The sequence below is a fragment of the Neovison vison genome, chromosome 11 (genome assembly GCF_020171115.1).
Source record: "Neovison vison isolate M4711 chromosome 11, ASM_NN_V1, whole genome shotgun sequence".
In the NCBI taxonomy this organism is placed as follows: Eukaryota; Metazoa; Chordata; class Mammalia; order Carnivora; family Mustelidae; genus Neogale; species Neogale vison.
The window spans coordinates 124,734,721-124,750,575 of record NC_058101.1 but is presented as its reverse complement, the minus strand read 5'-3'; the positions used below and the strand labels follow the sequence as shown (position 1 = coordinate 124,750,575).

The 15,855-nt window shown below is 38.1% G+C and overlaps 1 protein-coding gene across 1 annotated transcript in view; it reads left to right on the top strand.

The window, feature by feature from the left end:
- Nucleotides 1-15,855, top strand: part of DCHS2 (dachsous cadherin-related 2) — a 261,399-nt gene that overhangs the window by 146,644 nt on the left and 98,900 nt on the right. The window contains exon 3 of the mRNA XM_044224647.1: nt 7,851-8,082. Within this exon, the coding sequence (XP_044080582.1) occupies nt 7,851-8,082 (232 nt within the window). The remainder of the gene's footprint in view (nt 1-7,850; nt 8,083-15,855) is intronic.

Below are 15,855 nucleotides of genomic sequence, written 5' to 3'. Positions count from 1 at the left end.
AGCCATTAAACATTCTGAGCCTCTCACTTCCTTGACTTTCTCACTTCCAATGCTCATCATCTGTAATTATACCACCTCTGAAATCTTGATCTCAAGCATGCTGTACTCTGATAAGCATTCTTTAAAAAAAAAAAAAAGAGTTATTCTTTTGAGAGAGGATGGCGGGGTGGGGAGAAGCAGAGGGAGAGGGAAAAACAGACTCCCTTCTCAGTGACATTGGACTCCATCCCAAGACCCTGAGATCATTATCTGAGCCGAAGGCAGACGCTTAATAGACCAAGCCACCCAGGTGCCCCGTCTGATAAACATTCTTGTCTTTCTGTCTCACTTACTGTAGTCTCTCTCTTCTAGTAGGTAGTTCTTCTCCCAGGTTAAGATCTCTAGTTTATGGACCCATCATAAAAGTCATTCAGTTGTTAAAAGACCTCAATGTGAGACAGGAATCCATCAGAATCTTAGAGGAGAACATAGGCAGTAATCTCTTTGATATCAGCCACAGCAACTTCTTTCAAGATATGTCTCCAAAGGCAAAGGAAACAAAAGCAAAAATAAACTTCTGGGACTTCATCAAAATCAAAAGCTTCTGCACAGCAAAGGAAACAGTCAACAAAACAAAGAGGCAACCCACGGAATGGGAGAAGATATTTGCAAATGACAGTACAGACAAAAGGTTGATATCCAGGATCTATAATGAACTCCTCAAACTCAACCCACACGAAACAGACAAACACATCAAAAAATGGGCAGAAGATATGAACAGACACTTCTCCAATCAAGACATACAAATGGCTATCAGACACATGAAAAAATGCTCATCATCATTAGCCCTCAGGGAGATTCAAATTAAAACCACACTGAGATATCACCTTACACCAGTTAGAATGGCCAAAATTAACAAAACAGGAAACAACATGTGTTGGAGAGGATGTGGAGAAAGGGGAACCCTCTTACACTGTTGGTGGGAATGCAAGTTGGTGCAGCCTCTTTGGAGAACAGTGTGGAGATTCCTCAAGAAATTAAAAATAGAGCTTCCCTATGACCCTGCAATTGCACTCCTGGGTATTTACCCCAAAGACACAGATGTCGTGAAAAGAAGGGCCATCTGTACCCCAATGTTTATAGCAGCAATGGCCACGGTCGCCAAACTATGGAAAGAACCAAGATGCCCTTCAACGGATGAATGGATAAGGAAGATGTGGTCCATATACACTATGGAGTATTATGCCTCCATCAGAAAGGATGAATACCCAACTTTTGTAGCAATATGGATGGGACTGGAAGAGATTATGCTGAGTGAAATCAGTCAAGCAGAGAGAGTCAATTATCATATGGTTTCACTTATTTGTGGAGCATAACAAATAGCATGGAGGACAAGGGGCGTTAGAGAGGAGTAGGGAATTTGCGTAAATTGGAAGGGGAGGTGAACCATGAGAGACTATGGACTCTGAAAAACAATCTGAGTGGTTTGAAGTGGTGGGGGGGTGGGAGGTTGGGGTACCAGGTGGTGGGTATTATAGAGGGCACGGCTTGCATGGAGCACTGGGTGTGGTGAAAAAATAATGAATAATGTTTTTCTGAAAATAAATAAATTGAAAAAAAAAAGTCATTCAGTTGCAAAATCCCTTTGGTTCCCTCATTCCATAGAACTCTCCAGATCAAAACCCAGCACTGTCTAAACCCACCTCTGCCTTTTGTCCACATAACTGCTTGAGGGAGAAGTCCTGACCTTCCTACCTACTCTCAGCTCACATTCTTTGCTTTCTTTCCTATTACCTTGTTAGAGATGTCTGTTGGCCTCAAAAGCAAATATCTCTAATGTTTCGGGTCCCACCCATTGCAGCCTTCCTAAGGGCATCACTTTTGCAAGCATTTTCTCTGTTTCCTGCATCACCAATACCTGAAATTCTATTGAATGTCTCCAATAAGCTTACAAAGAACAGGAACAGTTTTTAGCTTTTAAAAAATCTCTTTTTAAATTTGATGTACCTTTTTAGAAAACCATTTTATTCCTTTTCTTTGACACAAAACCTGCTTAAAAATAGTTGTCTCTCCTTCTCTCACTTTGCAGTCTTTCTTTGACCCATTCTTCCTGTCTAACCTCTCCAATAAATCCGCTTTTATGAACATGATTTCTTTTGTTCCACATCCTGGCATTCTGTATGTCCATTTTAGTTACCTTCTCAGTGAACTTGAAATGATTCTTTGGATGTTGCTCTCTTTAGTGATTCCACAGCTTACTGTTTTGTTCTATTTTGTTTTCCTTAACAAATTGGACCCTCATTTCCCTTCCCCTTTGCTCCCTCATTTATGAACTCTAGGATAAAATGCAAGGACAAAGAGAACTGCAGCCCACAAGAGTGAGGTGATATGAAGAACAGATATTAATACTCTACAGTTAAAGAGCCATAGAAGACACGAACAGAGAGAATGGGTAGCAGACAATGGCCAAAGTAGAAATCGAAATAAAGGCAGAAATTTTTTCTGATCTGTTGATTGCCGTAGACAACCAGCCTCCAATATCATATGCAAGCTCGGTCCTTTCCCAAACTACTCCCAATTTCCACAGCATGCCTTGAGGGGAATGGAATTCAGGTAGTTTGGTTGAGTCTCTTACTATAGTGTTTTTTGAAGCTTTTTATTTAAATTCCAATTAGTTAACATTCAGTGTAATATTAGTTTCAGGTGTACAATATAGTGATTCAACAACTCTATACAACACGCAGTGCTCACATCACAAGTACCCTCCCTTAATCTCCATCAGCTATTTCACTCATCCCCTACCCCTCCCACCTCCATTCTGAGGTGATTCCCATTCTCTTTTTAGTTTTAATCATTTAAACTTTAAAGTTTGATTTATTAATTTTAGAGAGAGCACAAGTGGGAGAGGCAGAGGGAGAGGAAGAGAGACTCTCAAGCAGACTCCCCAGTGATTATAAAGCCTTACAAAGGGCTCTATCCCAGGACCTATGTGGTCAGGACCTGAGCTGAAATCAAGAGTCAGATGCTTAACAGACTGAGCCGCCTAGATGACTCTAATTACTTCATCTTTAAAATTATAGTGACAGACTCTTCTTTCTCTCTCTCTCTCTCTCTCTCTCTCTCTATATATATATATATATATATATATATACTATAATTTAAAAATTAAGTGATTAAAGTTATGTCAAAATCAACCATGACTTGTTGATAGAAAGAGAAAGAATAAGACAAAGTTAAGAAATATTCATGGATAGAATTTATGGGGTGTATTACCTGTTCCAAACTTAACAGCTTGAAATAACAAACATTCACTGTCACACAAATTCTGAGGGCCAGGCATATGGAAGCAGCTTAGCTTGGTGCTTCTGACTGAACATGTCTCAGAGGCTGCATTATCAGGATAGTCTTGAGGCAGGTGGACAGAGGATTAGTTACAGAGAATTCGGAGGTGAACACTATAATGGAAATGAAGAAAAATTAGTTGAGATTAGCTTTCTCCACCCTGTGTTCTGTGAGATACTTGTTTCCTGTTCCTTCCAAAGAGGGTTCTGTGGTTAAATAAGAATGGGGAACACCTCAGAATCTACCCCCTCTAAAAATGAGCATAGGGAAGGCTCTGGGTCCTGAGACACAGAACTCATTTGACTTGGTTATTTCAGCATTTCCCCAACTTTTTGACTAAGGAACCCCTTTATTTATTCATTTTTATGATACTTTTTTTTAAGGATTAATTAATTTATTTTGAGAGAGAGAGAGAGCACGCGCATATGCATGAATAGGAAGGGGAAGGCAGAAGAAGAGAGAGAGAAAATCTCAAGTGGACTGCACACTGAGCACAGAACTGGACATGGGGCTCGATCCCATGACCCTGAAATCACAACCTGAGCCAAAATCAGGAATCAGATGCTCAACTGACCTCACCACCCAGGCACCCCCAAGACACATCTTTTAACTGCTACCTCCAGTATCTCTTTCTTACACTTAGATTTGATCATGCCCCTTCATTAAGGAAAGAAATAGTGTCCTTAATTTAAGGATTTGGAAAGAAAGCAGAACTTTCAATTTTATCCTTTTAAACTTCATTTTTGTAATGTTTTAATAGATAGACATAATGCATTAATGCAGTAAATGCAAAATAAATAAATATGGAGGGTGTACCTGCCACCTTTTTTACTGATAGAATCCCATGGTGTACAGAATGAAGTTAGCCTGCCTCACATTAGTCAGGTTTCCTGAATCTGACTCTACGGACTTTTCTCTAGACCTTGCCTAGCCTCTCCCTGGACTCACCCACTAGTGTATGTACCCATGGCAGAGAATCTGTTTAAATGCTACTACATTTTCTAGGATTTCATTTTCACCTGAAATAATTGTTTGGAAGTCTTTTTTTAAGAGGTTTTTTTTTTTTTTTTTGAGCCAAATCTATTTGAATCTGGCCACACTAAATCAGAAGTGGTTAACAGCACTTCATTGTCAAGAACTGGGGGAAGACTTTTATAGAGAAGAAGCAGAAGCAAAGCTAGGAAATGATTTGATTGGCTATACCTTAAGTGGTAAGATGCTATTTCCCTTCACTGTCTTTGAGGCTTTCTTGTCCACTGGAAACTGGACTAGATCCTGAACTCTTCTAGTTTCTTCAAATATCTGTTTATGACTCTTCAAACTAACATTTCCAATATTTTCCCAGCCCTCTGAGGTTGAAACACTAACAACAAAGACTGCCCGTGAACCTCATTGGAAGGAACCATACTAGGTCCTCTTTGATTCCCAGATGGCAGCCAAATTTAGGGCCTTGAATGTCGGGTCCATATCTCCTCATTTCAAAAAGCTCCTCCACACTCTTGGAACAGCCCATCAGCTAGAGATATGTGTTTGTTGAGCAACCATCTAAAGAAATCCTTCAGCATTGACATTTCTCTCCACACTAAATGTTCCATGATGATAGTTTTGCATGACAAGAGAATTATACAATACAATTTGATAAGATTCCAAATGTAAAAGAAATAATAATAGAGGACACATAGTATCATAATATTTGATTAAAACAGGTTGTTTTAATCCAAACTGTTTCATGGTGCCATAAACCCAGTTGTACAGTGTTTGTCACATAACTGCATAGATTGTAAGTCCCTTGTCAACAGGACTCAGTCTTCCTTTTTTCCTCTAAGACTGAGTCATGGCTGGCATTGCCCTTAGCGTAGTGTTTCAACAAGACTTTCATGAAAGGTAGAATATATACCATAGACGTACTTTAAAAAGTCTAATTTAAAAGAAGTTACCATGGACTTTGCGAACAGATGGATATCTGGTCCCGTTCCAGATCTGTAATTTATAGTCGCATTTACCTTGAACAAGTCACTTAGTTTCTTTGCTTTTCTTATCTGAGAAATGAGAGAAACTATAAATGTCTTAAAAAGTGTATTGAAACAATTGAAGGAGAAAATCCACAAAATACGCTTAACACACATTCACAAATGGTTATTATGAGAAAAAAAGCACCCCCACTAATGAATTCAACTATGGCAATCGAATTCCTACAACTGGAAACCTGAGATCGATCTATAGTAATTTCTCTGCAGAAAGATTCACTATTCTATGAAAACAAGATTTTTCCTTTGTTCATTGAACATTTTACTTGTTTTTGACAGCATTGCCCGATTGAGGATCTTCGTGTACAGCCTAAGAATTAACATTTTTGTTTTTAAAGATCCTAAGCTGGAGCAATACTCCTTTCTTAACACCTTCCCCACTTTCTCATCCCTTCCTCAAACTGAAGTAACTTCTGGAACCCAAGGAGAAATATAAAGGAAAGGGAAAGGAAGGATCAAGTAAAACAGAAGGCAGAAGGCAGGAAGGTTGGAGAATCAGCGGGGTCTCCGTCAGGTGCCCTGCAGGACTCTATTGACCATCAGCCTGCAGCCCCTCTTTGCTGCCCTCCACTGTGACCTGTGGGCCATCCAGGGCTGCTGCAGACACGGGCTGCCTTCTAAGCACGTGGGTGGGGGTACGGGTGGGAGTGTGTGGGAAAGGACCCTTCCTTGCTTTCACCTTGGTTGCAGCCTGCCCCCATTTCTCCAGTTTTAGATGCTAACAGACATGGTCTTGGTGCTTTATTCAACTCAGGACATGGAAAACCACTCTACTTTTGAAGGTGTATTTCCCCAGTGTTTTTTAGTCCCCAGTGTCTAGGGTACTTGGAAATGTGTGAGAGCTATTTCCGGGTTTGTTGTTAACCTTATCCCAAATGATACTCTTTCTGCCCTCCCTCACCTGAAGCATGTGCTTCTTAGGATGGCTTCTCTTTGCTTCCTGCCAAACATTTCTTCTCCAGAATCCTCCTTCCTTTTTCCTCTTTCCTCTTTGCTCAGTGCATCCCTGAACTGTAGGGGAGGGAGAGGGAAGGTGGGAGGGAGAGAAAGAGAGAGACAGAGAGAAGTGAGTGAGAAAGTCCAGGCTGTTGTGACTTACCAAGGATTTTTATCAAAGATCAAAGTATCTAAATATACCAGACAGAAATGGAAAATGGTGCTTTAAAGTAGGAACACATGTTTTACTTTAGAAAAGTAAAAATTACAGAAGATTATTTTCTTCTATTATATTTTCTCCCCTTCTCCTGACTTTTAATTGGAGGCAACACAGAGTAAACAGGGTGGGATCTACTTCTCACTATTACTACCAACTACTACTACTACTACTACTACTACTACTACTACTACTACTACTTTATGCCCTGTATTATCTTTCTAAAACTTGACTAATTCAGAATTCCATAACAAATCTGGCCCCAGATAGTAGGATAAGTACCTTCACCACCACCATCCACTCCAGACTTGATGATTCCAATAGCCATCTAACTGGTTTCCCTCCTTCCAGCCTTGTTCCCCTCCAGTTAATTTTGAACTGTGTCGCTAGAGTGACAGTGAAAATCTAAGTCAATTCAAGCCACTCCTCTACTCAAAATACTCCAATAGGGTTTTCATAGGCCCATAGAGCCCTCCATGACCTGCCCCTGCCATCCCAACATCACCCCACTGGCTTTCTTGCTATTCCTGACAGGCTTGGGATCTACACTGTACTCCTGCCTCAGGGCCTTTGCACTTGTTCTTTCCTCTATCTGTTATACTTTTCCTCCAGATTACTGAAGTCCAGTTCCCTAACATAGGTCAGTCTTTACTCTGTAAGTAAGGCTTTCACTGACAACATTTTCTACATTACATCTTCCTCCAAAATTTTCTTACTGTCCCTCTTTAGCAGTTAAAAATTATCCTAGGGATAAAAGTTTCTTTTTTTCTCTTTGGACAACAGGAAAATTTGCCTTGAATATCTTTGGCCTGTAGTGTGAAATTATTGCTTCATAGGAGTTTTAAGTTACCACTTAAAACCACTTAAAAATATTCAAGTATTAAGTATTTAAAACTTAAAAAATACTTCATATTTAAGAATCAGCATTGTACAGGGCACCTGGTGGCTCAATTGGTTAAGTGTCTGCCTTTGGCTTAGGTCATGATCCCAGGGTCTTGGGATCAAATCCCACGTTGGGCCCTCTGCTCAGTGGGGAGCCTGCTCCTCCCTCTGCCCGCAGCTACCCCTGCTTATGCTCTCACTCTCTCTTTCTCACTCTCTCTCTCTCTCCCTCCCTGTCAAATAAATAAATAAATAAAATCTTACTAAAAAAGAATCAGTGCTGAAGTACACTTACATGCTATTGCACGTGAACTCGTATCTCAAGGTTAAAAGTAAAATGATTATCTATCTATCTATCTATCTATGTCTTTTTGTTGTTTTAAAAATTCTCTTCTAGGATCTTTGTCATTATTTTGCCATCTCAGTTTTTAGGAAAAATTAATTTGTAATTCTCATTTATCCAACAGGGTGGACTAAGTGCCCAAGCTTTTGTTCGTGTGGAAATGGAGGATGTGAATGATAATGAACCTGTCTTTAACCCATCAACCTACATGACGAGTATTAGCAGCCAGACTCAGCCAGGCACCGAGATCCTCAATGTTCTTGCCACTGACAGGGATTCCGGGATATTTGGAACGGTGGCTTATGAGCTCATTCCCGGAGACCTGTCGTCCCTTTTTACCATCGACTCCACTACAGGTGTGTGTTCTCCGACCAGTTTTCCTCTGAAATCAACAGCTTCCACTTTACAGCCAGAGAATTGGCAAAAGTGATTTTTTTATTAGCAGGGATGTTATGAGACTTATTCACCTTCTGGAAGGCAGTAAGGTAGTTTGTAAAGCTCCAAGGCTTTGTGATTACATGAGACCTGGATCTGAGTTCGAGTCTTGTTTCCTACTGGTCTTATAATCTTTATTGACCTCAGTCTTTTTAACCTTAAAAGTAGTGTTATCAGTCCCTGCATTGTAAGGTTTTGTGAGGATTAGAGGCAGTAAATTATGAGAAACAGCTGACTGATAGCATTTATTTTGCAAATGTTCATTCACTTCGTTTGTATGATCTTGCCATCTAAGGGTGATTCCCTTGATTTCGGTGTATTAACAGATAATTTAGTGCAGAGAGCGTTATGTGGAAATCCAAAGTAGATCCCTTTCTTGTACCCGGTCTGGCATTCCCTAGTTTCTTTGGATCTTCACTTCCTTGTTTTTAGCAAGATACCTAAAGTCCTTTTAATTCTCTAATACAGTAATTGCGTATCCACCAAAAAAGTCCAGTGGATAAACTGAGTCTTTTAGAAATAATCATAATTTAGGAAGTTATCATCCCCTTCTTATTCATTTGTTAGCAAAGTAATGTTTGAAATAGTTGATTACAGGAAAATCTAAAATTTCAAGTATATGACACTACATTTTAATACTTTCGAGATATTGGAGATGTTCTGGTCCCAAAATGATGCTGCAAAAAAAAAAAAAAAAATTAAACAACCCCCCCCATTTTTTTTTTTTTGCATTTCTCTTTTTTTTAAAAAAAATTTAATTACATTTTACTTTATTGTAGTAAGAGCACTTAACATGAGCTCTGACGTCTTAACAAATTTGTAAGTATACGATGTGTTATTGTTGTCAACAGGTACAATGTACAGCCAATCTCTAGAGCTTACTCATCTTGCTTAACTGAAACTTCATGTTCATTGATTAGCCACTTCCCAAATCCCCCTGCAGCAAGCCTCTTGCAACCACCATTCTGCTCTTTGATTTTATGATTTTGACTCTTGGAGACCTTATGTAGGTGGAATAATGTATTCGTGCTTCTGTTACTGGCTTCTTTCACTTAACATAATATCCTCCAGGTTCTTCCATACTGTTGCATTTTGGAGGATTTCCTTCTGTTTTAAGGCCAAATACTATTCCACTGTATGTATATACCATATTTTCTTTATCCATTCATCTGTTGATGGACAGCTAAATTATTTTTACAGTTTGGCTGTTGTGAACCTGGGAGTGCGGATATCTCTTTGACATTTTATTTCTTATTAAAGCTTCGGGGTAGAATGCATTTCTGTTGTGATGAGGATAATGTCTGATGTTATAATAGACATTTTCTGTACATTGTCTTTATTGGATCTTCACAATACCCTCTGCAACAACCATATTCGCTCACAACAATCACTAATTTACATGGCAAATCTTATCTACCACGTTAGTTTGGCTTCTCACCCAACCCCAGGAGGTGGAGAGTCATTGCTTCTTGCTTGGAAGGTGTGCTTGCATCTGATGTGTGTGACTGGGGGATTAGTTGTTTGCAATGGCAGTCTCAATAAGGCAGAATTTTCCTTGCTCAAAATAATCCATTGATGTGGCTCCTTTAACATTTCAAAGATCAGAAGAAAATACTTTTTTTTTTTTTTTAAGGAAATTAGTCTGCTTATCTTGGCATTTTCAAAATCTGTCTAAACTCCTTGTCAAATTGTCAGGCCCTCTAGGACACGAGCATTGCCAAAAATATATAGGTCAGCCAGTAATCAGGGCACACGATCTAAAAACATTTAGTAGATTGTTTTTAAAAGACATCAACATGCTCATCGTCTAGTTTCCCTTGGAAGGGCTTGAAGAATGAGCTGACTGTGTTTTGTTTTTAGAAGAGATCTCTTGCTGTTGCACTGGCTTCAGGAAGCCACAGGCTTCCATTCTTGGCCCGGGCTGTAAGACAAATGCCATTGTTAATCAAGGAGAACGCTTTACATGGGTCATTATCTAGGGAAATATCATGGTATTTTTTTTTTTTAAAGCAAAGACCAAATTCGTAGTGGAAGTAGCCTTGGGTTATTATTGTTGGCAGTTTTGATGCCGGTTCATTTAGGTTGAAGACGTTTTTCTAACAGCGCTCAGAATTTGGTTGCACTTAATCACAACTCATGAGAAATTCATGAGGCCTGGTAATGCTTTACTTTAACCTTTAGAAGGGAATTAAACAGCATCACAACTAGCTATGGGAAAAAGTTGCCTAGTGAACAGGCAGTCTTCAGTTTGAACAGTTGAATTCAAGTTCATCTGTTGACTGACTGCAGCTCTGAATACTTTTTCTTTTTTTTTAATGTAATATTTTATTAATTGTTTTTATTAACATATAATGTATTATTTGCCCCAGGGGTACAGGTCTGTGAGTCATCAGCACTCACCATATCACATACCCTCCCCAATGTCCATAACCCAACCACCTTCTCCATACCCCCATCTCTCCAGTAACCCTCAATTTGTTTTATGAGATTAAGAGTCTCTTATGGTTTGTCTCCCTCCTGATCCCATCTTATTCCATTTTTTCCTTCCCTACCCCCCCAAGCCCCCACTTTGCCTCTCAAATTCCTCATATCAGGGAGATCATATGATAATTACATTTACATCATCCATAGTAGTAAGGCTTCTGTAGTGGTAGTAAGGCTTCTGTAGTGGTAGTAAGGCCCTGCCAAAACAGCTAATCGAATGGTTGTTGTTCTCAAAGAGTAGAACAAGTTGCTGTATTGGAACTTCTGGACATTTTAACAATGTTCATTCTTCCGATCCAAGATCATGGAATCGTCTTTCATCTTTTTGTGTCTTCTTCAGTTTCTTTCATGAGTTTTCTGTATTTCTTCGAGTACAGATCCTTTACCTCTTTGGTTAGGTTTATTCCCAGGTATCTTATGGTTCTTGGTGCTATAGTAAATGGAATCAATTCTCTAATTTCCCTTTCTGTATTTTATTGTTAGTGTAAAAGAAAGCCACTGATTTCTGTACATTGACTTTGTATCCTGTTACGTTACTGAATTGCTCTATGAGTTCTAGTAGTTTGGGGGTGGAGTCTTTTGGGTTTTCCATATAAAGAATCATGTCATCTGCGAAGAGAAAGAGTTTGACTCCTTCATTGCCAATTTGGATACCTTTTATTTCTCTTTGTTGTCTGATTGCTGTTGCTAGGACTTTTAATACTATGTTGAACAAGAGTGGTGAGAGTGGGCATCCTTGTTGTGGATCTGTTTTGTTATTGTTGTTGTTGCTGTAACCTATACAAAGCTGGACTTTCTTCCTTCTGCTGCAAGATCTGTCTTTACCGAGGCTGCCAGTGTAAATGCAGAGTCAAGAAACTGCCTCTATCAATATATATTTGTAAAACAAATGGATAAATGACAGCTAGAAATAATTGAAAAGTGATTTAAATCCTTATTACATATTCTTAAGAAACTGCTAGGCAGTGTCATTGATAACACAGAGCAAAATTTCATTTAAAATATTTTTTCCACAGGCTTCTGAGTGGCTAGTTGTTAAGTATCTGTCTTTGGCTTAGGTCATGACCTCGGGGTCCTGGTATCAAGCCCCGCATCAGGCTCCCTGCTTGGTGGGAAGCCTGCTGCTTCCTCTCTCACTCACCCTGCTTGTGTTCCCACTCTTGATGTGTCTCTCTCTGTCAAATAATAAATAAAAACAAAATCTTTTAAAAAATAAAATAAAATAAAATAGAATCTTCTTTCTGCATTAGAGTGCGGTAGGTAATCCTATGGCTCACCTCCACTTTTCCTCACAATTCTCCCAAACTTCACCTGGCTAGCATTTTTCTATATATATATATGCTAAGTATACTAAATATATTTGTATTTATATATAGTTACATAATTCTATAGATGTATAGCTATATAGTTTTATATGAGAAGAATATTGAGAATTGATGAGCTAATTTATACATTGTCACTCCTTTGTGAATTACTCTAAGGGTTTCTCTTAGAGACGTTTATTCATTTGCTCACTGGTTCATTCATCCTTTCATTTTGATGCTTCCTCTATCAGACATGCTGTTTTCTAAGCTTACACACTTCGCGCTATAGGCTTATGTTTTTCTGAAGCCAAGAGATTGCCCATTGATCTTTTTGTGCCACAATCAAGACTCATGCTTTAAAAATAGAGCTCTTTGAGTTTCTGTGTTCATCTGGTAAGAAAAAAGTTTTGGAGAAAACTGAAGGGGGTGTGGTGATGTCATGGTTGTTTTCTCTTGTGGGTTTATCTTCCTGTTCTGTTTCTGGTTTTCTAAGTTTGTTGTTGGTTCAAAGAACATTTTTGTAAAATGTGCTTAGGCACTAGGAGAGAGATATTGAACTGAGCCTTCATCTCTCTTATTCTCTGTTTGTTGGGTTCCTTTGATGTGGGCATGAGGCAGACCACACTGTTTTGAGTTTTAAAAGAAGGAAACACAAGAGTCATATTTATTAATAGCTCTTTTTATGTTTTTAATCCCATTTTATGAACTGTATGTAGATTTTTTTTCTTACGTTGTTTGAAGTATTCTCTTTAGTAGCATGAAAAGAGTAGCTCTTTAGCTTTTGTGTTTGTCCTATTTTTTACACCGAAGCAAACATTACTGCTAACTCAGATTATTTTAAGGTGTCAGATTTCAGACATTTGTATTGGTCATTTACAGTAGCCCACAGCCTCTTTTGCTAGGACTAGCTGTGGTTAAATTCTTCTGGTTTACCTCTCTTTATAGAAGCAAGTTAATGATACAAAGAAAAGTCAATTAAAGTTCTAAAGAGTGTAGCTTAGCTATTCAAGGCAGAAAATGGAAGCAAGTTCATCCTTTCAAGACATAATTACTCAATACCTATTATATACCAGTCACTGTTTGAAGTATTTGGTATACATCAGTCAGTAAGACAGATAAAAATTCCTGTTCTCAGAGAACTTAACAACGAAAGCTTATGTTGCCTTGCCTATTATCTGTTCTATGTTTAGTTGTGTACACAAACAAGATCCAAGTTTAGAATTACAGAAGAACAAGTAATTAAAAGGGTAACTGAGTGAGTTAAAGGCAGCTATTCCTCCTTGTTTGGTTCTAATCTTTTGTTTGTACAGGATGTGTGGATTTTAACGTGGGCTGTGAGTAATATAGCAGACTCTGTTTTTCTTTATTTCAAGGGCAGATCTTTTTCTAATGTTAATTTTAAGCTCACATTTCATGACATGTAATGATTCTCATAATTCTTCATGATTGCCACTTTACTACATTTAGAACGTTTTGATATGTAGCTAATAAATTAAAACCACATCTCATTCCATAAGGGATGTAAGCCTCCTCATGCCAAAATAAATAAATAAATAAATAATGACTTCTTTTATTGGTAAGAGGCTAAAATTACTCACAAAACCTAATCAGTATGTGTTGCTTTTGTAGGAAACAAAAGCATATTTGGGAGTTTTCTTATTAATTTTTCCAGTATAAGTTCACAGATTTTTGCGAACACCATAATTCAGCTCCCTTATTTAGTGGAGAAAGAAATTGAGGGTGAAAGGGATTCAGTGAATTGCCCAAGGATACACAGTGAGTATATGGCAGAATTGGACTTAAACCTTTTCCTGTAACCACCATCTGTCCCTTATTGCTCTGTCTCGGATGATAACATTTTCCAATATCTTTTCTGTCTATTTTTTTTTAAACATTTTTATTTATTTATCTGTCTATTGCCTATTTGAGCCTTACATCAACTTATGGTATAGGTAAAGTAGATGCTTTTGTGTCCATCTGCAAATTAAGAGAATAAAGGACTTCAAGTCTTAGTGACTGGCTGAGGGAAACAGTAACAAACCTGACACTTGAATTTACCTCTTAAGACTTCTCTTTTAAGGCTCCTTCCATTATTATGCTTTTTTTCCCCCTTTTAAACTAAACACAAAGCTAAGATAGAGTTTCATTGTCTCAACTAAATACGATAGAAAAATGTTCTATCATTATGGCTTCTTGTATAAGCCTCTCTGAAATACCAAATTATCTCCTGGTGTATTTGCTCTTTTCAATTGGCTGCATAAAATTTAGTGGAATCTTCCAAAATGGCTATGTTTTTCTTAAGAATCCTTTTCATTGTCATTATGAGACAAAGTTTTCAGTCCATTCCATTCCTTTCAGCCACTACAACTTAGTAACCCAGATTTGTGTATGAAATCGATAGCATAATGTCACTTATTTACTGAGTAAGTTTCTATATTCTCACAAACTGAATATAGGAATGGCATCATAAAAACCAATAACCAAAAAGATATTGTTATGGACAACCCATAGTTTTGGGTCTGTCTCTGTTTTTGAGAAAACCACACTTACAGACTCCATGTTTGGTGATGATTATGATTCTGTGTGTGTTTGTTTGTTTGTTTGAAGTAGGCTCCATGTCCAGCATGGATCCAAGTACAGGGATTGAACTCAAGACTCTGAGATCAAGATCTGAGCTGAGATTAAGAGCTAAATGCTTAACCAACTGAGCCACCCAGAGGCTCCTTGTACTTATTTTTGTTCTTAACTATCCCATAGTTTATAAGTCTAGTGGTGACACACAGGTTATTTTCTGACTATGAATGACCACCTTGGTTAAGAGCATCTCATCTTTTTCAGGATATTAGAGTTTGAAAGTCAGTATTGCTTAATTAATAGAATTATATGTATGTTAGATTTTGATTAAGAGAGGACCTTTGAAGGGCATCTTGGTTCTTTCCATAGTTTGGCAACCGTGGCCATTGCTGCTATAAACATTGGGGTACAGATGGCCCTTCTTTTCACGACATCTGTATCTTTGGGGTAAATACCCAGGAGTGCAGTTGCAGGGATGAATGGATAAGGAAGATGTGGTCCATATACACTATGGAGTATTATGCCTCCATCAGAAAGGATGAATACCCAACTTTTGTAGTAACATGGACCGGACTGGAAGAGATTATGCTGAGTGAAATAAGTCAAGCAGAGAGAGTCAACTATCATATGGTTTCACTTATTTGTGGAGCATAACAAATATCATGGAGGACAAGGGGTGTTAGAGAGGAGAAGGGAGTTGGGGTAAATTGGAAGGGGAGGTGAATCATGAGAGACTATGGACTCTGAAAAACAACTGAGGGGTTTGAAGTGGTGGGGGGGAGGGAGGTTGGGGTACCAGGTGGTGGTTATTATAGAGGGCATGGATTGCATGGAGCACTGGGTGTGGTGAAAAAATAATGAATACTGTTTTTCTGAAAATAAATAAATTAATTTAATTAAAAAAAAAAGAAAAGAAAAGAAAAAGAGAGGACCTTTGTCTTTAAGTTCTTTAATTAGCTTATCAATTAAAAAATATTTTATCCCAACACTTTTCTCTATTTAAATAAGAAGTGACAAGGTAAAGACATAGGCAAACATTATGCACATTATAATTGGAATGTACAAACCCAAACACTCAGTAATTCAAGCATAAAATAACCAGAGCTCATGAACAACCAGTAAATGAATCAACTTCTATTTTTCTAAAGTTAAAGTTTGTCCCCTGCACTGGTGGGTAATGATAATGTGCAAGTGTCATGAAAAAAATTAGAGCCAAGTAATCACTGTACTTTAAAATATGAAAATGTAAATCCATAAATTCTAAACTGACAAATATATAAGCAGGGAGAGCTATTCATTTTATTGACCATCTTCAAATTTATTGCATATATA